Source organism: Protomyctophum bolini, assembly GCF_963924005.1.
Source record: "Protomyctophum bolini genome assembly, chromosome: 17".
Lineage (NCBI taxonomy): Eukaryota > Metazoa > Chordata > Actinopteri > Myctophiformes > Myctophidae > Protomyctophum > Protomyctophum bolini.
Window position 1 is genome coordinate 9,505,594 of NC_137878.1, and position 23,890 is coordinate 9,529,483.

At 45.1% G+C, this 23,890-nt stretch overlaps 2 protein-coding genes across 2 annotated transcripts in view; one reads left to right on the top strand and one right to left on the bottom strand.

Moving 5' to 3' along the window:
• Window positions 1-23,890, bottom strand: part of vps50 (VPS50 subunit of EARP/GARPII complex) — a 170,594-nt gene that overhangs the window by 43,525 nt on the left and 103,179 nt on the right. The window contains exons 20-22 of the mRNA XM_080787022.1: window positions 22,614-22,723; window positions 19,623-19,744; window positions 12,899-12,979 (exon numbers count right to left, since the gene is read on the bottom strand). Of these exons, the coding sequence (XP_080643148.1) occupies window positions 12,899-12,979; window positions 19,623-19,744; window positions 22,614-22,723 (313 nt within the window). The remainder of the gene's footprint in view (window positions 1-12,898; window positions 12,980-19,622; window positions 19,745-22,613; window positions 22,724-23,890) is intronic.
• LOC308332415 (polyribonucleotide nucleotidyltransferase 1, mitochondrial-like) lies at window positions 8,417-10,732 on the top strand (the record flags this gene model as incomplete). The annotated part of the gene is made up of 1 exon (XM_080788308.1): window positions 8,417-10,732. One exon carries the CDS (start codon window positions 8,417-8,419, stop codon window positions 10,730-10,732), a length of 2,316 nt encoding a protein of 771 aa, XP_080644434.1.

Here is a 23,890-nt window from a genome sequence, read left to right on the forward strand (position 1 = left end):
CACGCAGTGAGCAGTTGTGGTATAGCGGCCGTCAGTCAGAGGGAGAGAATTGATCTCTTCTTTTTGAATCGAATGCGTATTCAATCTGTCACGAGTGGCTACTTTAAACTCCTCTCCATTCCATCCCCACAGGAGCTTTAGAGCCGAGTGGGATGGCCTGGTTTCCTGGCAATTACTGTCAAGTGGATCCCCTCGCCCGCTCTGTTATTCACTCTCCTCGTACCAGAAACTCACTTCTCATTAGTCAAGCGTCGACTGGAATTAGGACTATCATTCGCTTAGTGTCTCACACAGCTCCACCCTGTCTAACCCACAGCAGGCAGGCAGACGCAATAAGTCCTCTTCTTCCTGTGGTGGTCATCTGCAAACGTTTTTTTTTTTTTTTTTTTTGGGGGGGGGGGGGACAGACTCAATCTCCTGACTTTCAAACAACGTGCAGACGTGAGACAACGTGAGACAAAGTGAGTTTCAGGAGGAGACATGACTTGTCTGAATGCCGAGCTAAATTTAGACCTGGCTCATGCAGGGGGAGAGAGAGAGATAGAGAGAGAGAGAGAGACAGACGGAGAGAGAGAGAGAGAGAGAGAGAGGAAGATTTGATTTGCCAAATGGAAATATTATTGCCAGTCGTATGTCTGTCGATCTGGTGAAATGTGAGGAGGAGACAACGGCAGGCACTGGGAACACACGGCCTACTGCATCCTATAGTGATCTACTGTGGGTCCGATCAATTAACCGAAAACAGTGTGTGTGTGTGTGTGTGTGTGTGTGTGTGTTTAGCTGACAATCTTATCCAGAGCAACACACAAGTGCCTTCCAGAGACAATGGGGGGATAAAGAACAATGGGAGGATTAGATAACTGACACACCAGCCAATTTTGCGCGTGCCTCATGCCTGAGGGGTGGGAAACCTCTTAACACTTATTAATAAAGCCTGCAGGGTGCCTGGCAGGGACGTGGTTTTAGAATGGTAATATCTCAGATTCTTCTTTTTAGGGAGCCCATGTAGAGGTCTTTTGTAATTATATATATATATGTATTTTTTTGCTTGGCCATTCCTTCTTCAGCGCCCCTAGACATGCACACTGCCACTGGTCACGTCCTTCTTCACGGCCTCCGACTGAACGGTCTCTGTACAGTGCGCTACATCTACGGCGTTCTCCGTGGTTTTGACGGAACGACAATGTTCCGTCATCATTTCTGACTCTCGTTTGGAACGTATAAACGCTTCTAGAGAGAGACTTTAGATGGGACTATAGTAGCAATAGAAGATTATACCTCGCGGTATCGGTGTGGAAATTGAAGGCTTTTCAGAGAGTAAAATATGCCTCATCTGCTGGGCACTCTACCTTAATTCTGAAAAAAATATATAATATAATAATAAAAAAAATAATAATAACGGAAGTTGTAAATATATATATATTATTTTATACAATGATGATTTCTAACATTATATGGACACTTAAAACATGTTGAGGCTGTCTAGAACAGTACAAAAACAATCAGTTGGCCAAAACATGACCCAGTTGTACTAAACATCAAAACATGTTGTGTCACTCCATTGAAGGTATTTTAGGGGGAGGCAAATTAACCGGTGTGAATTGAATTTCAGAGAGCACATGCAGTAGTCATTCCACACAACCATTCCACTGGGGATGAAGTTGGCATTTTGTTCCACACCCGGGGACGAGAGGTATTTGCTAGAAATGTGGTGTGTGGGGGGAGCATGTGCAATGATGTGCAGTATTGTGTGGAGACATACATATGTCAAGTTAAATGAGGCAGAGAGCAATTCACTTCAGGTTCTGAAAATGTAGGATGGAATATAAGGGAATTGATAAATAGACGTGTAATGCATCGTGTGTGTGTGTGTGTGTGTGTGTGTGTGTGTGTGTGTTGTGTGTGTGTGTGTGTGTGTGTGTGTGTGTGTGTGTGTGTGTGTGTGTGTGTGTGTGTGTGCGTGCGTGTGCACATGCGTGCGTGTGCACATGCGTGCGTGTGCACATGCGTGCGTTTGTGTTTTACGTCAATGCCGCGTACAGTATGTGCGAAAGAGAGTGGAAGTGTTCTCTCAAAGGCCTTAATCCTCTTTTTTACTGTACTGTATATGCGCACACATACACACACACAAAATACCAATTTCACAGCACAGTTTGTGGTGAGAGCATAAACAGTAGGGTAGGGTGAGAGAGAGAGCTAGAGAGAGAGAGAGAGAGAGAGAGACTATACTCGCTTGTACCACCCAGCCCCCTTTCTCTATTTGATGTATTGGCGAGACCTTTTATAGCCTGTGTTTCACATATACACAAAAATAGTTGGAGAAAAGGTTCCAAACAAGTCAGCATATAACTGCTGTTCCCCGTGCAGTACATTGAGATTGATAAACTGACCAAAACACCAAGTCATGTAGAACAGGGTTTGTATCCGTGTAGTACCAGTGTTGATTTGGGCATAGGCTAGTTTTAGTCATAATAGTCTCTCGAATAGTTTTCATTTAGTTTGAATCATATTATAGTCACCTGGAATGTTTCAGCGTTAGTTTAGTTTTAGTCGATAAGTATATTTTATAGTATTTTAATCTACAGCTGATTTAGTCATCTAAAATGTATTTTGGCGCCGTCGTAATGGCCGATTTTACACCCGCCGTAAATACATGATCTACTGTACATGCTTGTAGAGCTTGTAGATCTGCTATTTTCAGCATGCAACCAAGTGTAAAATGACATACTGGATCTCTTGTCCACTATAGTCCCTTTCCCAACACTTTAGTCTAGTTTCCATTTGTTGACAAAATAGTTATTAGTTTAAAAATGTGTTTTAGTTTTCGTGAAAAATAAATGTCATCGTAGTTTTAGTCGACAAAATCAACACTGCCGTGTACACTGTTCTGCAGCATGTATATTGTACATGTACAGAGTACAACATATCCACCCTCAGAAATAGGCCAATCACAGCTCATGCCAGACACACGTGCATGAAACAGAAACAGAAGCGCGTCGCTCTGGCCATGAACAATCTTCACAGGAAAACAATGCCTGGGTGAAGGCTTATCGCGGGGCATTTTGTACATTGTGTAGGTCAATGTACGGGTTGTCCCCAGAGGTACAGTACTATATACTGTTTCTGCTGCAACACCAAATCTCTTTGCTGACAATAGCCAATCTACAACAAGCTCACAATGATTGATTGTGAGTTTAAAGGTTCCCTGCACACTGGCTGTGTTTTTCGGGTTTTTTTGCTGAGTTTTCCCCGTCGGTTTTCCGAAAAAACGCGTCCAGTGTGCAACCCACCGTAAGTGTTTAGAAAGTGTAAATTATTTGCCCAAAGGAGACACTCGCCACATTAGTCCACAATGCCCCACAACCTACAAGTCTGTTTGTGAAAAAAAAAACACCTACAAAATAAACCCCCCACAGCTCAACTGAATATCATTATTATTCACAATACTAGAGCTAATTATCCCAGAGCCCCCCTCCAGTCAATACATATCCAGGGTTTAGTGTTCTGGAACAACGCGTCGGACATTTGTATCTGTTTATCTGCCGCTTATCCCATTTTAATCGGGAACCCCTTTTGGGTGTTAGCGTTACGTTATGCTTTAGCTATTGAAAAAATAGCAGATCTACAAGCTCATAGCGCGCCACCGACTGGCGCGCTACGAGCTTGTAGGTCTGCCATTTTTGAAAAATCAAAGAACGACTGACATTTTTTAGAATCTGATCTCAGGTCAGAATGGGTTGATCAGACCAGTGTGTGTCCAGTGGAAACCTCGTATGAATCTGATCTCAGGTCAGAATGGGTTATACATTATCTATTATCATTCCCCTACCCCGCACGGGACGACCTTCATGCCATCACACAATCCATGTCGTTTTGTACAACAAGGGAACACGCAGTGTTGATTTTGTCGACTAAAACTAAGACAGAAACATGTTTATCGACGAACGGACAAGAGATCCCGTAAAAGTCCTTTTACACTTGGTTGCATGCTGAAAACAGCAGATCTACACAAGCTCACCTTGTAGATCGGCTATTTTTAAGTGTCAAATCGGCCGTTACGACGGCATCAAGGCCCGCCGAAATACATTTCAGTCGGCTAAATCAACTGTAGATGTAGTCGACTAAAATCTCATGCTATTCTGTCGAATAAAAACACTAAAGGCATTCCAAGGGGACTGAAATGTGACTAAAATGTAATGAAAACTATTCAAGAGACTATGACTAAAACTAAAATCTAAATGTGCTGTCAAAAACAACGCTGGAATTAAACACATCAATAATATCGGTTAATAATGTCGGTTATGACACTATGCATTGTTCATTGTATATTGTTCATTGCTTATTATACTGTGCTGTGAGGGATTGAATATAGACAATATAGACAAATGTTAAGCTGAGTGCGGAAGAAGAAAGAAACGCTGCAGGGTGTGCAGGAATTATTAGTATTATATTTGTGGGAGATCCGTGAATCAATACAAATATGTGCAGTTCTTGCAATCCCTCAAAACTAATGCAGGAATTGACTCGTTTGCCGTCTAAAGACAGCTGGGAAAAGGCTGATTGAGTAGTATCTTAGGATAAGTTTAAGGGGGGGACATTCTGCTCAGCTAAAATGCTGTATTGATCTTTATAATATACAATTTAGCCATTTAGCAGACACTCTTAATCCATTGAGGCCTGAGATCAGATTCTAAAAATGTCTTCTACAGCCTGAGTTTTCTGAAAAAGCCATGTTTCTATGTCAGTCGTTCTTCGGTTTTTCAAAAATAGCAGACCTACAAGGGGGGGGGGGGGGAGAGAGAGAGAGACGGCGGGAGACGTGATCATTTTGGGCTGGTTGAAGACCAGGCGAAGCGACTATACAAGAGTGGCTTCTTTCACAAAATGCACAACCAATTACCTATAACTTATACTATTGGTATTCTAAAGATTAGATGGGGAGGCCTCATGTGCACGCTCTCCCATAACCCATTCTGGGTGGGAACCCCTTTTGGTGTTTTAAACATTACGTTATAATTTAGCTATTGAAAAATAGCAGATCTACAAGCTCTCGTAGCGCACTCGGTGGCGCGCTACGAGCTTGTATAGGTCTGCTATTTTAGAAAAATCGTGAAAATGTAGTGCAAAATCTTTGAATAATGTATTCTTTCGGAGCCGACGTTTTTAACTCAAATCTTTGCTTCTCTCCCTGGGTCCTTTGGAACAACATATTTTCAGATGGGGGTCGGCAGCCAAATACAGATCATTTTTGGGGTTCTTGACATGAAATATTGAGCACCACTGATATAGAAACATTGGTAGTTCAGGATTTAAAGGACCTTTTTTTGTATTTCGATGTCAGGCCTAAATGGGTTAATGGTTTCACAATCACATGCACACACTTCCTCTAGTAACGTCGTCTCATTATGACATGGTGAACGAATGCAATCCAATGGCCAAAGAAAATCACGCTCAATGTATGCATAAACCGACGGCAGACTCCTCGGGGGATCATAATTCACGTTTATCATAATTCATCTCCACTTTCCACCGCCATATTATAAGATAAGCCTATATGCATTCTTACATGGATGGAAGCACACCAAACCGCACACACACACGCACCCACTCAGGGATCACACCTGCTTATAGATACACGTAGTGTGTACGTATATATATATACACAAACACACGAGAGATTACGACGGGGGTAGACCTCATTTGTAAACACATTATAAAGTTAATTGCAAGCTGCATTTCAATCCCGCCTGCCCAAGGTCCTCCTCGCCGTGGCGTTCCCTGGTTGCTATCTCTAGACTTCGCGTGATTTATGATTACGACTCCACATCCCACATGACACGACAGCACGCTTCCATCTCCATTCCTGACTTGTCGCACAGGGGGGGGGGGGGGGGGACAAAAAGTATCACCAAATCTAACTTCCTAGTTCAAGTCTGTGGCGTCTAAACTACTCATTACACACTGGCGAATTAGCGGCGCGATGCGAGTAAGTGATCTGAAAATGCGAAATATTGCATGTTGCAGTTCGCCTGCGAATCTCTGCAAAATACGACACCAGATGCATGGGATGCAGAGGGGAGGGTTTAGAGAGAAACCTGCAGAATCAAGTGTTTACTAAAGACGCTGTCATTTCCAATTCTAACCACAGTAGTGCCCACTATGTGTGACATTTGGTACTCTCCAGCGACTTAGTTTCGATTTTGTACACATTTTTTCCCTATAGCAGCTTGAACCCATGAAGTGCTAAAAGTGATGTGCAAATTGTGTACACCAGTCACAAATCCAATCAGATGGATTTCGATTCAAATGTGCAGCGAAGGGAATTTTTCATCAGGCCGTGCTGGAAGCTCTACTCGGCACGGAGCAGTATAGCTCTTTCCCATTATGTAAATTGTAAAACAATTGCTGGTTTTACTTGGGTCCAAAGGAACCTTTTTACAAAAAAAAAAAAGTTAAACTTCTAACATTTACATTTATATTGCTAGACATTGACAAAGAAACATCTTTTGGTTACAACTAGAGCCCCTTTTATGCCTATATATATATATATATATATATATATATATATATATATATATATATATATATGGAGTTCTTTGTCGGGCATGCCCAAATATGGAGTCTATGCAGATGTCAGAACAATCATTCTGATGTCAGAACAGGCCAGCTACAGTATAATGGAGATAGTATAGGGGCGATCAGGTCCAGAGCCCCAGCTGGTAGAGGCTTTTGTGCTGATTCTGGACAACCGGACATCCGTATAAGACTCGACAACCGGGCATACACTGCACTCCCTGTGGGGCCGTGTTGGACATGTGTGGTGTCGGTGGGGCGAACGGTTCTCGAGTGGCGTGGATTACAGACGTACACACACACAGAGAGACTTGTTTATTTATGGCTAATGCCATTGTATGTATTTGGAGCAATGTTGGTCATTCGTGTTAATGGTGTGCGTGTGTGTGTGTGTGTGTGTGTGTGTGTGTGTGTGTGTGTGCACGATTGCTATTCATAGTGTCAAGTTGGGCTGAGGGGATCTTTTTTGAGTCTGATGTGACAGGACTGGAAAAGCCATGTGATTTCCCTGTTGGCACAAGCAAGCCGTCAGTGACACACGCACGCACGCACTCACACATACTGTATAGACGCACTACACACGTTCCATCACACACTCTCTCTCTCTCCCTCCTTGTGTCAGCTAGCAGCAGGATGATTATCTCTAAGCATGTGGTCGGGTTGCGGTTGGCCACACGGTGGATTTGCACACAGGCACCGTGCCACAAGACTGGCACCGTGACTCCTCTCTCTCTCTCTCTCTCTCTCTCTCTCTCTCTCTCTCTCTCTAGCTATTGAAAAGTATAGCAAATCTACAAGCTCATGAGCCACATGACAATGTGGCGCATATCTATATGAATGAATATGAATATATTCTTTCAGAGCGAACGTTGTTTTTTTAATTTAGTTTTAGGCTTTTCTGCTTTTATTGATATACAGTATAGTATCAAGTGAAGATTGACAGGAAAGAGGGAGAGAGAGAGAAGGGAAGAGACATGCAGCAAGGTCATCTCCAGCATGGTTCCTCATTTATTTGTTTGCACTTGTTGGCACCCGATGCCGTGACGACACACCGACGTGAGACAACACACTCCATATTTGGGCATATAGCGGCATTGGAAACTCCATATATGGTCATGGCTCAGTCGTAGTGACGCGAGCGTGAGGTCAGATTTATTTAGTTTTTCACAGACGCGAGACGGAAGCCCCCCCATGCACGCGAATACAATCTAAAGGCAAACTGTTCCCAGAAGAATGGTTGTATTTTTTTAGTTTTGTTCTAAACGGACTGTTACGAAGGCTTTCACGTTATCTACTTCATGTGACAAGTCACCTGTGACGAAGCCTTTCTACATTACTTGGATCTCCATATATGTACTCTTCATCGCCCCAAATCTCTGTATATGGAGCAGACCAACACTAACATCTGGAACATCTGGATCTCCATACATAGAGAACACGACGCATGACCAGGATCACTCGACCAGTTCAGCGGAACAGTCTCTAAGAGGAGCAGTCCTCCTTCTCGAAGCGGGACGCGGGACAGAACACGACGGGACACAGACCTCTTCCAGACTCTACCTTCAAGACCTTTGACCTTCGGTAGAGGACCACGATCAAGCACACCTCAACCCATACGAGCCACGGTGATCTGGCCTTACAGCCCAGATATACTTTTGTTCCGTGTACAACTCCTACACTCCCAAGGTATCTGGGCCTTACAACCCAGATGCCTTTACTAGATTCTGTAAGACCATCTTCCTAAAGACATGTTAGACGTCCCGGTTTAAGTTCTAACTGGAGACCTTAGCGACAGGGTCCTAAAATCCTTTCCTTTAGTAGTATGTACCGTAACTCGGACATTATGCATTTTCTGCGACTGGGGTCGTCACTGGTCCGCTCAGGTGTCCGTTCGTGTCACCGGAGTGCGTACGGCAGCCGCGGGACTTTGCGAAGCGTCACGGTGGACCTGGGAGAAAAGAAACTCGAGATCTCCACGGGGAAGTTCGCCAGATTTGCAGACGGAGCTGCCGTCGTCCGGCTCGGCGACACCTCAGTGATGGTGACCGCCGTCAGCAGGACCGTACCGTCGGCCACTCAGTTCATGCCTCTGACGGTGGACTACAGGCAGAAGGCGGCCGCCGCCGGCAGGATTCCCACGAACCACCTGAGACGAGAGAGGGGCACCACGGACAACGAGATCCTCACCGGCAGACTCATCGACAGGTCAATAAGACCTCTCTTCCCTCCGGGCTACTTCTACGACACCCAGGTCCTGTGTAACCTGCTGGCCGTGGACGGCGTCAACGATCCAGACGTCTTGGCCATCAACGGCGCTTCCGCGGCTCTGGCCCTCTCCGACATCCCCTGGGATGGACCGATCGGTGCGGTGCGCGTGGCCTTGGTAGACGGAGAGTTTCTGGTCAACCCCACGAGGAAGGAGATGACTTCCAGCAGTCTCGACCTCGTGGTGGCCGGATCCCCCGGCGGTCGGGTGGTGATGATCGAGGCGTCGGGGGACAATGTCCCGGAGCAGGACTTCTGCAATGCCGTGGAGGTGGGAGTCGAGGGTACACAGCAGATAATACACGCCATCCAGCAGCTGGCACGAGAGCATCGAGTCCCCAAGCGCACCCCGGCCAAGCTGTTCTCCCCGCCGGCTGACATGGTGGAATATACGCGCGACACGCCAGCCTCAGCAGGGATCTATTCTGTTTTTACCGATTACACCCATGACAAGATATCTAGAGACGACGCCATCAACGCAATTAGACTCGAAACAGAGAAAAGCCTAAAAGAGAGATTCCCTCGGGCAGAGCCCTTCGAGTGCACGGAATCCTTCAACGCGGTGTGCAAAGAGATCTTCCGGAATCTGGTGCTCGACGAGAACAGGAGGTGCGACGGGAGAGGGCTGACTTCTTTGAGCGACATATCCTGCGAAGTGGACATCTTAAAGCCGCTCCACGGCTCGGCCGTGTTTCAGAGGGGACAGACGCAGGTGCTGTGCAGCGTGACGTTTGATTCTTTGGAGTCCAGCGTCAAAGCGGACGTCGTCGCCACAGCTCTGAGTGGCGTCAAAGACAAGAACTTCATGCTCCACTATGAATTCCCTCCGTATGCGACCAATGAGATAGGCAGGGTGGGGGGAATTAACAGGAGAGAGCTTGGACACGGGGCCCTGGCGGAGAAGTCGCTGAGGTCGGTCATTCCAAAAGACTTCCCGTTCACCATCAGGGTGACCGCCGAGGTGCTGGAGTCCAATGGGTCTTCGTCGATGGCCTCGGCATGTGGCGGCAGCTTGGCTCTGATGGACGCAGGCGTGCCCATCACCTCTGCTGTGGCAGGTGTAGCCATTGGCCTCATCTCTAAACCCGACCCGGACAAACCCACGACGATCCAAGAATACAAATTGCTCACCGACATTCTGGGAATAGAGGATTACCTTGGAGACATGGACTTCAAATTGTCAGGAACAATCAAAGGCATCAATGCCTTACAGGCTGACGTAAAGATTCCAGGCTTGCCGCTGAAAGTAGTCATGGAGGCAATTCGGCAGGCCACAGTTGCAAAGAGGGAGATCGTAGGAATCATGAATAAGGCATTAGCCAAACCCAGGGCTAACAGGAAGGGAAATGGACCTCTCGTTGAGTATGTTCGGGTGCCGGTCTCCAGAAGAGCACGCTTTGTTGGCCCAGGGGGCTACAACCTCCGCAGACTACAAGCTGAAACAGGTGTCACAATAAGCCAAGTGGATGAGGAAACTTGGAATGCTTTTGCGCCAACGCCAGGAGCCATGAAGGAAGCACTGGAATTCATCAAAGAAATCTGCAAAGATGATCAAGATCTGCAGCTAGAGTTTGGTGCCGTCTACACTGGCACCATCACAGAGATAAGGGACATTGGCGTGATGGTGAAACTCTATCCTAATATGAGTGCCGTCTTGCTCCACAACTCCAAGTTGGACAACAGGCGGATTCAACATCCAAGTGCTTTGGGTCTCGAGGTTGGACAACAAATAGAGGTCAAGTACTTCGGACGAGACCCAGCAGACGGCAGAATGAGGCTTTCACGGAAGGTACTGCTCCAGTCTCCTGGGGGAACTGTCGTCAAGACGCTGAGCGAGGAAAAGAGCGTCACCATGGGAACAGCCAATAACCAAGCAACGAGCAGCTCTTTGTGATGTGTAAAACGGGTGTTTAACCAAAATTATAGAGTTATAATTTACATAATGTATGTATACGTAGCATAATCGAAAAAAATATTCAACTCTGCGTCCCAATAAATTCCATTATGGCACACATAAATATACTGCCACTGCAGGCACGACGACGACAAGCCATTTACAATATATTCGGTTAACATTTTGATGAATACAGAACAGCACAAACAGCCCTAAGAATTCACGAATAAACGATGGCCAACATTGTCATCATGGCATGCAGGGAAACAACAGAAACAACAAAGGCGGCCATGTCTTTCCGGCACCCCAGAGCTCCTATTTTGAAGGACTTCCGGCACTGGTTGTGTTAATTAGGGTGGCCATAAAGGGGGTTAAGTGGTCTCATAGCCATGGCCTAGAGTGGAGAGGCATCAATACAATAGGACTGTGTAGGTCAGTACATTGACAATACTTTTGTGAGCAAAACAATAAACAACTGCAGAGGTTTCATATAGGGCGTATGGCCAAGTGCAACCCCTCCGCATTGCACGTTGGACAAAAACCAAGAGGATTGTGAGACATAATAGATTCTTTTGTTCCTGCTTTTGTGTATTATAGCTCCCATTGTTTGGTTTCGTCTATTTCCATTTTGGTTCACATTTATATCCTTTTGTAAATGCGCTCTCCATTCACGCCACAATGTCTTTTATGTATTATTTTTTACATAATTTATTTCCACTGCTTAAATTTATATTGCTGCATTCATAAAACCTTTTGTTTGCTTTTTTGTTGTTGTTGTTGTTGGCGGCCATGAAGTATATAGTACAGTACCTTGCAATGCATGTGCTCTAAAAATCTATAATATGTGCAGTTTGACGAGCATGGAATGTTTCACTGTGCTCCGACTGCTTTGTGCATTGTCCTAGTAAACTGAAAATAAAAGTAAAGTAAAGAGCAACACTCACTGTGTCAGTGGCTGTTATGTGTGTGTGTGTGTGTGTGTGTGTGTGTGTGTGTGTGTGTGTGTGTGTGTGTGTGTCTGTGACGTGCGTGTGTGCGCGCGCACACGTGCCAGGGGTAGTCCTAGGATGTGTCATTGTAACTTTTAATGGGGGCATTTAATTTGGGAACACAGCAGACACAGAGATGCGCACACACACACGCGCGCACACACACGCACACGCACGCACACGCCTCCATTAGTTGAAGTGCCCCCATAATAATTATGTGTGAGTGAGAGTGTATGCTTTGTATGAGAAAAGACAGCCGAGGCAAAGCGATAATAATGACCCATAATGCATTTTGGGGCCACACAGGCTGAGTGCAATCTCAACAGTGGTGGAAAGTAACTAAGTACGGTACATTTACTCAAGTACTGTATGTACCATTTTGAGGTATTTGTACTTTACATGAGTGTTTCCCATTTCCAATACTTTCACTTCACAATACTATTCTACTTCTACTACAATTATTTGAAAACTTTACTTTGTATATTTTGATAATAATTACCAAAACACAAAAACCACTTGAAAATTGCCGAACTACAAGCTCACAATTTGGGTATACTTTGATTGCAGTCCTTTTACTCAAGTATATATTTTTTTAATTCTGGATCTTTACTTGTAACAGAGTATTCCTACATTTCAGTATTGATATGTTTTTTGTTTTTGTTTTTTTAATGGAGGGACAGACAGTAGGCTGACAGGAAATGGAGAGAGAGAGATGGGGTAAAGGCCGTCGGGATCGGGAGTCGAACCCGCGGCACACACTGCCAGACTGGATTACCAGCCAAGGTGCCTGGACCGCTGAGCCACGGCCCAGGCCAGTATTGATACTTTTAATGAAGTAAAACAATACTTTTCCCACCACTGAATCTCAACAATGACACGTGGGCAAAACGTGAACAGACTCAGACAGAAAGAGAGAGAGAGAGAGAGAGAGAGAGAGAGAGAGAGAGAGAGAGAGAGAGAGAGAGAGAGAGAGAGAGAGAGAGAGAGAGACAGAGACAGAGACAGAGAGACGGACATGGATCTGAGAGGACAGGGAGAGAAAGGGGAGGCGGAGAGAACTGCTGAGGAGAAACAGGTAATGAGAGGCAATCAGAGAGAAGGTATTGAGCAAAAGTTAGGAAGAGGGAGGGAGGGGGAGACCAGAGAGAGAGAGAGAGAGAGAGAGAGAGAGTCTTACCACGTCAATGAGGCTCTCTTGGATGCGGTTCAAAGTGGTCCGCAGTCTGCTGCTGATGAGCCCCAGCCCTGATGACTCATACTGTAGAAAGCACACACACACACACACACACACACACACACACACACACACACACACACACACACACACACACACACACACACACACACACACACACACACACGTTAAACATAGCGTGTGAGATCATGTCTGGAGTATGCAAAAGAAAAACGAAAAACTCTCACTCGTGTAAACAGATCTCTTAGAGGCACTGTCTTAAGGAAGGTCAAGAGAGCAGGAGGAGAGAGTTTGCACACACACACACACACACACACACACACACACACACACACACACACACTCTCTCTAACGCCACCATCACTCATCCCCCCAGGGGTGCCCACACTTTTTTTTTTACTTGAGAGCTACTTTCAAAATGACCAGCTCAACAAAATGTACTGACCAAAATAATAATGATGCCTTTGCTGTGAATAGTTACACATAAGACATTTTCTTGTATATAACTTGTGTGCAACACAAATGGCCGGATGGTAAGCGTTCGAACCCGGGGCTCCCCCAGAGTTAGTGTCAAAGTGTCCTTGAGCAAGACTCTGAAGGCCAAATCGCTCCTGATGTGCAGGTTGGTGCCTTGCATGGTTTCCTCCGCCATCAGTGTGTGAATGTGTGTGTGGATGGGTGAATGTAATGCACAATCTCTGTAAAGCGCCTTGGATAAAGGCGCTATATAAATGCACCATTTACAGGCCCTTTATATGTCAACCAATCAAGTCACCTTAATTCATGTGATAGATTATATATATTTTAGGGGCATGTCATGTGGTCTACCTGAACAGCCTTTGTGATCTACTGGTAGATCACGATCTACCTTCTCGACTAAGACTATGACAAAAGCTATGATGACTAAAACTAACAGTAAATATATTGACATTTTCGTCAACAAATTAAAAATGAGACTAAAACGATAGGAATGAACTAGTGGACATGAAGAGATCCGGTATAAGTCACTTTACACTTTGTTGCATGCTGAAAATAGCCGATCTACAAGAGCACAGGTTGTGAGTTTGTAGATCGGCCATTTTCAGCAACTGTAGATTTAGTCGACTAAAACTAGACTTAACACTAAAACATTCCGGGTGACTAAAATGTGACTTCCAAATTGCCGTCAACAAGCCCTGCAGTACGCACCGGAAAAAAGATGTGCGTGGCGACAAACAAACCAAGTGACAAAATAACAAAATTAGTGTTTATCACTAGGAAGATATGTGGATCTACCACATCTATAATCAATCAATCAATCATCTATTGATTAGCTATTATCTATATAACTAGAGCGGTGCCCGTTTGGGCACTGCATGGCCTACTTGGAACGATGCAAGTTGGAAATGCATGGCCCCACCCAGATATTATGTCCGTGTCCCTTTTAAGGCCCATATATGGAGTTCTTTGTCAGGCATGCCCCAAATATGGAGTGTATGCAGACGTCGGAATGATTTCAGAACAGGCCAGCTCCATATATGGACCCTGGGCAGTGGGCAGGGGGCCCGTGTACAGAGCCCGGGCAGGGGCCTTTTTGGGGCGGTTCTGGACAACTGTGGGTCACACCGACTGGACACCGGGCACTGTACTCTCCCTGTGGTGGGGTGGAACGTGTGTGTGTGTGTGTGTGTGTGTGTGTGTCGAATTTGAAGTCGGTGGGGCGAACGGTTCTCGAGTTACGAGAGCATTACACTAATACACACAGACAGACAGAGACTTGGTGCATTTATATGGTATGAATGACTTATAATTGGTATGAATGGGAGCGTGTCCTGGTCACCGGTTGCTAAGCTATAGCGACGGACCATCACTATTGTGGTGCCGGAGCTTAGCGGACAGTATTGTGGGGCTGTAGTGCAAATCGTGCACTGCACCTCAGGTGCATCGAATCAAGCACATGGCCAGCGTTAATTACGTGTGCGTTATTTGGGCACACAAGGCATGGAAGCCGTGTTGATTTTGTTGTTGAGTAATACTATGACGGAAAATGTTCGGCGACTACCGTTTTATACTGAGGAAAACGGAATAAAAACCAAATAAAAACCAAGCCACGATGACTTAAACTAAGACTAAATATAATGACAATTTCGTCGACAAATAAAAACTAGACTAAAACGTTATGAAGGGACTAGTGGACAAAGATCCAGTATAAGTAAAAGACACACGTCATTTTACACTTGGTTGCATGCTGAAAATAGCCACAACAGAAATGACATTTTAGTCGACTAAAACTAAAACTAGACTAACACTAAAACATTCCAGTTGACTAAAATGTGACTATAACTAAATGGAAACCATTCAAAAGACTATGACTAAAACTAAAAGCAAACATTGCTTGGAAGGCCTTGTGCCATAGCCTATACATCACCTCCGGGGGTTCCCCGTTCTTACCAAGCAACGAGGGCCCACAAGGCGGGCAGCGCCCGCGTCTGTGCCACCCTGAGCGGGCAAAGACGGACTAGGGACAGGCTGTATGATGGGCAGCAGAAAAGAAACAAACAAGAGCCAACAGTGCAAATGAAAGGTTTTGACATGACATTCGTTTTCATTTATTGTTATTTTCTCTTTCGGTTTTTATGACCTCAATCAAACCTGAACTTTGAACATACAGAGGATATTTTGTGGTCTGGGGTTTTCTCTGTGTGTTCTGAAGCCCTTTGAGCTGAGATCTGCTGCAAATTGTCATGTCATACTATACGGTATGGGATTTGCGGACTGTTACAGTAAATCAGAGCACTTGTTTGAGCCTAATTATTCAGAAACCCCCAGACCACAGAAAATCTACTGAATGTTAAAAGTCTTTTGGGGTGCATTTGAGCCACTAGAACTTTAAGAGCACAGGCAGGAAAAGCAATGAGTTTCATCAGTATACAGTGGCTAGTTTGTACAGTCACTAAGTTTCATCAGTATACGTACAGTGGCTAGTTTGTACAGTCACTTTGACCATACAGAGAGCCACTATTTCCACACTCACTCCAGACGGGCCACATATAGGTCTGCCATACATCAGCCATTTTTGCCATTATTTGAATTGGAATCCTGAAAAGTAACCTTTTTCATATAATTTCAAATGCAGTTTAGTTATAGTTATGTTAACTTTATGAACTAAATACAAATACATTGGACAAAAAAACAATAACATTTTAATACTAGTCATTAAGCTACATATATTGACAAGACATATATTGATATAATTAATGTGGGTCATGTTTGCATGCATGTTTGGAATTGTAACAGCTGAAATCAATAATATATCAGTATTCTGATATTAACCTGAGGGCCACATTAGGTGAAGGTGGGGGGGGGGCTGCATGTGGCCCCCGGGGCCACCAGTTGCCCATGTAAGTCCTAAGCAGACTCAGCATTGACACTCTGACATCACCGATGTATCCATTTATTTGACAGGGACAATGCTCCTTAATCAACATGTCAGTTTTCACATCCATGTATGTGAGTTAGCCAGAAGCTAATTTACATCTGCAGTCCCTGAGCAGGCTCTCGTAAAAATGAATGATAAAACTATCCATACAAAAACACAATAAAATAAACATGGCACAGGGGACAGAACGACTGCAAGTGAGAAATGACACCGGTGATAAATAGTGCTGATAATTACTCGGGATTACAGACTTGATTTGTTTTTAGCCACCTCTTCAGGTCGAAGTTGAAGGTCATGTAGCTTCTGCCGAGTTAAGAAGGTTCTCTGACTGAGTATCAGTATATGACCAACCCCTTCAGTACCCCACACACACACACACACACACACACACACACACACACACACACTTTCTATCCAATGTCCTTGCTGTATGCCTCCATCGAGTAGTAACTATGTCCTCATACAGTAGACCCCCTTCTGTCCACTCAACACCTGGAAAATAGAACGGTGGTGTATCGGATTGTCAGGCGAGGCGTGAACGCGCGTCGGACGCCGCCGGTGTGCCATAGGTTAATTGAAAATAACGGAGGCGGCTGTTTTGACGCGCGGCGTTCGCAGACGGTGTGCGAGGCCCTTGAGACGGTATTTGTAAATCTGCTTGCCTCCAATAACATGAATAGTTTAGTGTTATAGTATAATAATATTTTAGGAGACTAAATCTACAGTTGATCGTAAACGACTGATTTTACACTGGCTGAAAATAGCCAATCTACAATCTCACAACGCGTAGCGCCGCGACACGTTGTGAACTTGTAGATCGGCTATATTTTCAGCATGCAACAAAGTGTAAAATGACTCATTGGATACTGGATCTCTTGTCCACCAAGTCCCTTCCTAACATTTCATTTGTTGACAAAATTTGTTTTAGTCGTCATAGCTTATAGTTTTCATCAGTGGAAAAAAAAGGAAGTTAGTCGACACAATCGACACTGTCAGTCAGATAGAGCCTATGGCACCGCTCGATGGCTCTGAAGTCTGAACCATAGACTGTAAAAAATATGGACAAAGCGTTCCCCGGGTCTAACATGAACGTAAATTGAAGCCTGTCAGTCCTTGCAATGGAAGTCGCCATCTTTCTAGATCCGTTTTGGCCCAGCTGGCCATTGGCTGGCCCAGACAACGAGGCGGGACTTCCCCCCCTTCTTCTCCGTTGGTTTTTATTTTGACTCGAGTGGGAGGGGAATCCCTATCATAGACTGTAACGGTAGCCACGCCCCTCAGAACATGCACGACTTTATGGTCATTTTTTTAATAAATGGGACCATAATTTTCCAAAAAGAATATTATGACATTAGAAATGAGACTTTAAACTAGTGACTGGAAGAAGAAAGTATTCATGACCATGTTTATTAAGGTAATACAGTCTAGGTGAAGTTGGGTCCAAATACATGGACTTCTATGGGGCTATGGGTTTTTCTGAGTCCAATGACAGCGCCACAACAGGCCATTATATGAACTTTCATTTCCTTAGTGGCATCACAAAATATCTGTCTGACTGCCCCCCTGCTCTGAACACATAAAACGCGCTTTAAAAGACGCTTTACATCCACAGTCGCCCAATCATTCACTGGAGTATGAGCGACTGTGGCTCGCTTCATCCCGATCTGAGCCAGAGCCTAAATGAACGTGCCCACTCCGGGTATAGTCGTGGATGTCTACTGGTGGTGACGGTGATGTAGGGAGCGGTACCCCATGTAGCTGCATGTATTATAAATAAGGCTGCACGGGAGCCTATTCATGGAGGCAATAGCATTTTTATATAGGCATTCCTAGTCGAGGGAAGACAGGTAATTGGAACATACAGGCTCAAAGAAAGGCATAATGACAGAGAGACAGAGAGAGAGAGAGAGAGAGAGAGAGAGAGAGAGAGAGAGAGAGACATTTGAAGTTACGTGGGAGTAAAATGACAATACAAAGAGGGAGAGGAGAGGGCAGGAATGACGCTGAGTGAGAGAGAAAGACTAACAGAGACGCAGCGAGAGTGTGGAGAGGAGAGGGAGCATATGGATATCTACTAGGTGTCTTCTAAATCATGACAGTTTTCATGTTTCTATATCAGTGGTTCTCAAACTATATTTCATGGACCCCCCAGAATAATTTGGCCCTGCCGCGGACCACATGTTGTTCGGAAGCAGAGATTTGAGTTAAAAGTTTAAAAAAGATTTGTACACATTTTCCTTTCCCCCCCCCCTTTTTTTTTAAATAGCAGAGCTTGTAGATCTGCTTTTTTCAACGGCTAAAGATTAAAAACAATGGTGAAAAGTGGTTCAAAGTTATGCGACACATGCTTTCCCGTCCTGAATGGGGAAAATACCAAATACAAAGAGAGGGGGGGGGGGGGGGGGGGGTAGGATGGTTCGATAACAAGGAGACGTATGACGGGTTGTCAGGTTGCAACCATATATACCCTTCCCTCTGCATCAGTGTGACGCACACGCACACACACACACACACGCACACACACACACACACACACACACACACACACACACACACGCACACGCACACACACCTCCACCAGGAAGCCTTCTAAGATAGCAATCATCTCATCCTCATCTGCTCTGGCGCTCGGTGCCGCGCTATACGAGCTTGCAGAACTGTTGAGTTTTACCCGCCGAGGGAGATTTACGCAGTGTTTTCACACACACACACACGCACGCACGCACGCACACACACACACACACACACACACACACACACACACACACACACACACACACACACACACACACACACACACACACACACACACACACACACACACACACACACACACACACACACACACACACACACACACACACACACACACACACACACACACACACACACACACACACGCGCGCACGCACACACACGCGCGCCATATCTGTCATTAATGTCCGCCCAGATGTTAATTGCCTACCATTAAGGCATCTCACAATAGGGGGAGCGTTGTGCTATGATGTGATGTATGGGCTCTGTCAGACAGTGTTTAGAGAACACAAAAGGAGGACCCATGAAAAGCCATTAGTTGGATTTAGCACTGTGCGGCGTGGCGCTGGCAGCCTGGCACCGCCGTGTCATTTTCTGGTCGCTAAGGATCACCCAACCCCGACAGATAATTTAACAGATAGTTGAAGTGAAAGGTGTGTGTGTGTGTGTGTGTGTGTGTGTGTGTGTGTGTATGGGGGGGACGGACGGAGAGAGATTCACACTACAGCAGTGGTGTGATAATAGGCAGCGTACCATGTCGTTGCGTCCGAAGAACGTGTAGACGGCGTACAGGTAGTAGTCGAAGAGCTGCGACACACAGTGGATGACGTCGAACGCAATGGGCTTCAGGATGTTCATCATCTGCATGTACTTCCCTGTGTGACACCACGACAAGGAGGAAGGAATAGTTTAAAATCCTGACATCGAGAAAAAAAAAAAGAGTATTCTGAAAGAATATATATTCAAAGATTTGTGACGCATTTTCACAATTATTCAAAAATAGCAGACCTACACAAGCTCATAGCGTGCCACCGAGTGGCAAGCTATGAGCTTGTAGATCTGCTACGAATCAACAGTTTACTATCTTTTTCTTTTTCAGAGACATTACAAGTGTAGAGCGTCGCAGTCCCGCTAGCTGTCGACGACGATGAGGAGAAATAAATTCCCCATTCATTTTCCCCATAACCATTTCAACAAGTATTTATTTAAAGACATTCAACCCTTTTTGACCCGAGATCAGATTCTAAAGAAAAGTGTTGTACCCAGCCCTTGTTTTTCATGAGGTCAGTCCGCTGACCTCATGAAAAACAAGGGGGGCTGGGTACAACACTTTTCTTTTAGTTTTTCTCTTCTCTTCTTTGTAATTATTTGTTTGGCCCAAAAAATATGTGTTTATTGACTTTGATTTGTCATCTCGGCTGTCGGCTTTGCCCGAGGCTTGCCTTAACCAATTTTGGTTCTTCTATGCATGAGGAGTCCAAGCTGCTTCTTTTCACCTGATAGGGGAGAGTTTCCCCGGTTTGTGGGCTACGAGAGAGTACGTAGCTGGCAGATAACGTCCCATAGCTGGGGGGGGGGGGGGGTATATTTGGAGTATATTTGTACGTGCCGCAAATACAGTGAAATGTGCATCGTGCATTTGAATCCAGGACACGGAGCACCCTGGGGGCGGTCTGCTGATTGTGCAATGACAAAAGTAGGTACGGGGGTGGAATTACAAGAACATTTTGCTTTTTAAAAGGTGTGTGTTTACAGCTTGTCGAGAGCTATGTGTATATCTAAACCACTTGTTTTTTTATCCACTGCATAATTGGCCACGGTTATTCTTACCTCCCTCACTGTCTCGTCAAGCTCTGCGTGGTCTGACTGGCGTGCACACACTACAGAAGCACTGGCTAAAGTTCTCCACTGTGGCGTCAAGCATATCTCTGCTGTCGGGAGGAGACCTCATAACTCCAAAATGTTCATTTTTCAGGAAATTAAAAATATATATCTTTTTAGGAAATATAAAGAAAACCTTATATATTTTTTAAACAAAGCAACACTGCCTCATCAAAGTTGGTGTTGTGACTTTATATATTGTCAATTACTTCCATGAGAGGGGGAGAGGTGGTGGAGTTAGTTGCTTTAGCAGACATTTTGAGGGTCCAATGGAGTTAAGAGGTTTTGTCCAAAGCACTTTTTTACTACTTTCCATTGGTTCAATATATTCGAAACAACACAAAAATTTAGTTATGCGGTCCCCCAAAGTTAATATATATATATGAAACATGGTCACTATTATCTACAGACAATAAATGGATTCACCTGACTTGATTCAGGCCAACCCGAATAACTCGACGATAAATTCATGCATGACTACTCTACTACTCTGTCGTCCTCATTTGATCATCCACTATAATTTGTATCACCTGCGTGCCCATTTAGCTGGCCCCAAGTCCGACGCTCCAGGTTAACCCATTCTGACCTGAGATCAGATTCTAAAAATGTCTTCTACATCCCTGACAGTTTTCCATTCTGACCCGAGATCAGATTCTAAAAATGTCTTCTATGTCAGTCGCTCTTCGATAAAAAAAAAAAATAGCAGGCCTACAAGCTCGTAGCGCGCCAGTCGGCGGCGCGCTATGAGCTTGTAGATCTGCTATTTTTCAATAGCTAAAGCACGACATGATGCTAACACCAAAAGGGGTTCCCGCGCAAAATGGGTTAATCACCCTGTCCAATGGGCCAGGTATAATACGTTAATAACCTTGTCTAACGGCGCTTTAAACACTTGACAATCAAATCAAGCAAGTGACGTCGTCCACCATTGGGGGACGACAGGTTGTGGAGGTCGACGAGACGACAGGTTGTGGAGGTCGGCAATTACAGCGCAAGGCCCCGGAGTCACAAGGCCCGGCTCGCAATGAACCCGACAATTACCTACGCAGCGTTTCTACGGCTCATTACACGAGAGGTTGTGTGGATATTCCGCGGGTCTGGTCTGTGCTTCAAGGGAGTGTGTGTGTGTGTGTGTGTGTGTGTGTGTGTGTGTGTGTGTGTGTGTGTGTGTGTGTGTGTGTGTGTGTGTGTGTGTGTGTGTGAATCTTCACTTTTACTCCACTGCAAAATAATTAGAAAACTGTAAGTTTACTAGTTACTTTGGAGATTTTCATTTCGATCAGAAAACAGACCTCTTCGACCCTATAGACATTTTGACCATTTGAAACTTGCTATTTTCAAAAGATTTTGTGCCCATTTTGAACCTGTGAAATGATGTCATCACATTGCAGAATGTCCTTTTTTCTTTTAGTAATTTAAGTACATTTTGATGCGGATACTTTTGTGCATTTTCAATGCTTCTACTTAATACTTCTACTTAATAACGGAGTATGTCTACATTGACGCTTTTGCTTGACCCATTTTGGGGGCGGGCGGGAACCACCCCTTTTGGTGTTACCATCATGTCACGCTTTAGCTATTGAAAAACAGCAGATCGACAAGCTCATAGCGCGGCACCGAGTGGCGCGCTACACAAGCTTGTATAGGTCTGCTATATTTTTGAAAAATCGTGAAAATATTTATTTCAGAAAACTGGAGGATTTAGAAGATTCTATTTTGAAATGTCGAGGTCAGGGCCTAAAATGGGTTAATGTAGAAACACTTCAGCACTTTTCCCCACCACTGGCGAGCGGTGGGCGTGCGTGCGTGCGTGCGTGCATGCATGCATGCATGCGTGCGTGCGTGCGCGCGTGCATGACTCACCGACGAGCCGGATGACGTTGAGCGTGGTGTTGGTGAGGATGGGAGCGTTGCTGCTCTTGCTGAGGCTGTAGTCGGACTTCTTCCGGCCCCTCATGGTCTCTCTGGGAACGCTGGTTAGGAGTTAATGAACGATGTGGGGTTTCGGCGAGGCGAGGCGAGGAGGCGAACGGGGGCCAAGAGGTTGAGAAAGAGAGAGAAGGGTGGAGCAGAGAGAGAGAGAGAGAGAGAGAAGTGTGATGAGAAAGCACTAGTTATAATATACCTACACCGAGATATATATCCGCCGACCCTCCGCGGCGGTCACGGAGAGAGGGTTCAAACACCCATCGATTGAGAGACGTGCCTGGCTCCGACACCCAGACGGAGACGGAGGCTAATTGAGGAATCAGAAGCTTATACGCAGAGCCCCGGAGGAACAGGGACACCCCCACGTATAAGACCCTCTGGGGGGGGGGGGGCTTTGAACCCCCGAGAACAGGCAGAGAGACAACCCTTGACTCTGATCATTAGAGTGCATTCATTTTATTCATTACCTCGCACCAGCTCATTTCCGGGTATGACCTTGGCGTGGCCTGGACCTCTAATTGACAATTAAACATGGCCCCGGTGAAAAGAATAATGATTCAGCATTTAAGCGATTCATAGGCTATAACGTCAGAGTAATAATTATGTATTAAGGGGACGGTGGAAGGGAAATGTGTAATCGGACGATAATTGAGACACGTCACCGAGAAATGCACAAGGCACAGCGCGGAAACCTTATAATCGCAATAACACCCGAATAATAACATCATGCGTCACATTAATTATGTAACAGGCAATTACATGATTATGACAGTGCGGTTTTCCTGATGGAATATTACTAAATAAGTAATAGTTATATTCCCTCCCCCCCCCCCCCCCCCCCCCCCCCACACACACACACACACACACACATATGGCAATTGCATGCAATTACTGTCATAGACTGCCTGAACCTGATCGTATAATTGGAAAAAAAAGATATATATCTGAATAATAATAATAATAACGCAAAGTTCAGTCACACGAGAGAGACTCGGAGTAGAACCGCTGCTCCTTCGCCTGGAAAGGATCCGGCTTAGGTGGTTTGTTCGGGCATCTGGTTACGATGCCTCTTGGAATCTTTGAAAACGGGCCTAAAGACGTTCTTATTTCGGAAAACCGTTTACTTTTTAATAACCCTGTTTTAAAAGGACCACTTCACCACTTTTCAACCTATCTTCATATAAATAGGTCCTCACTAATAATCATGAAAG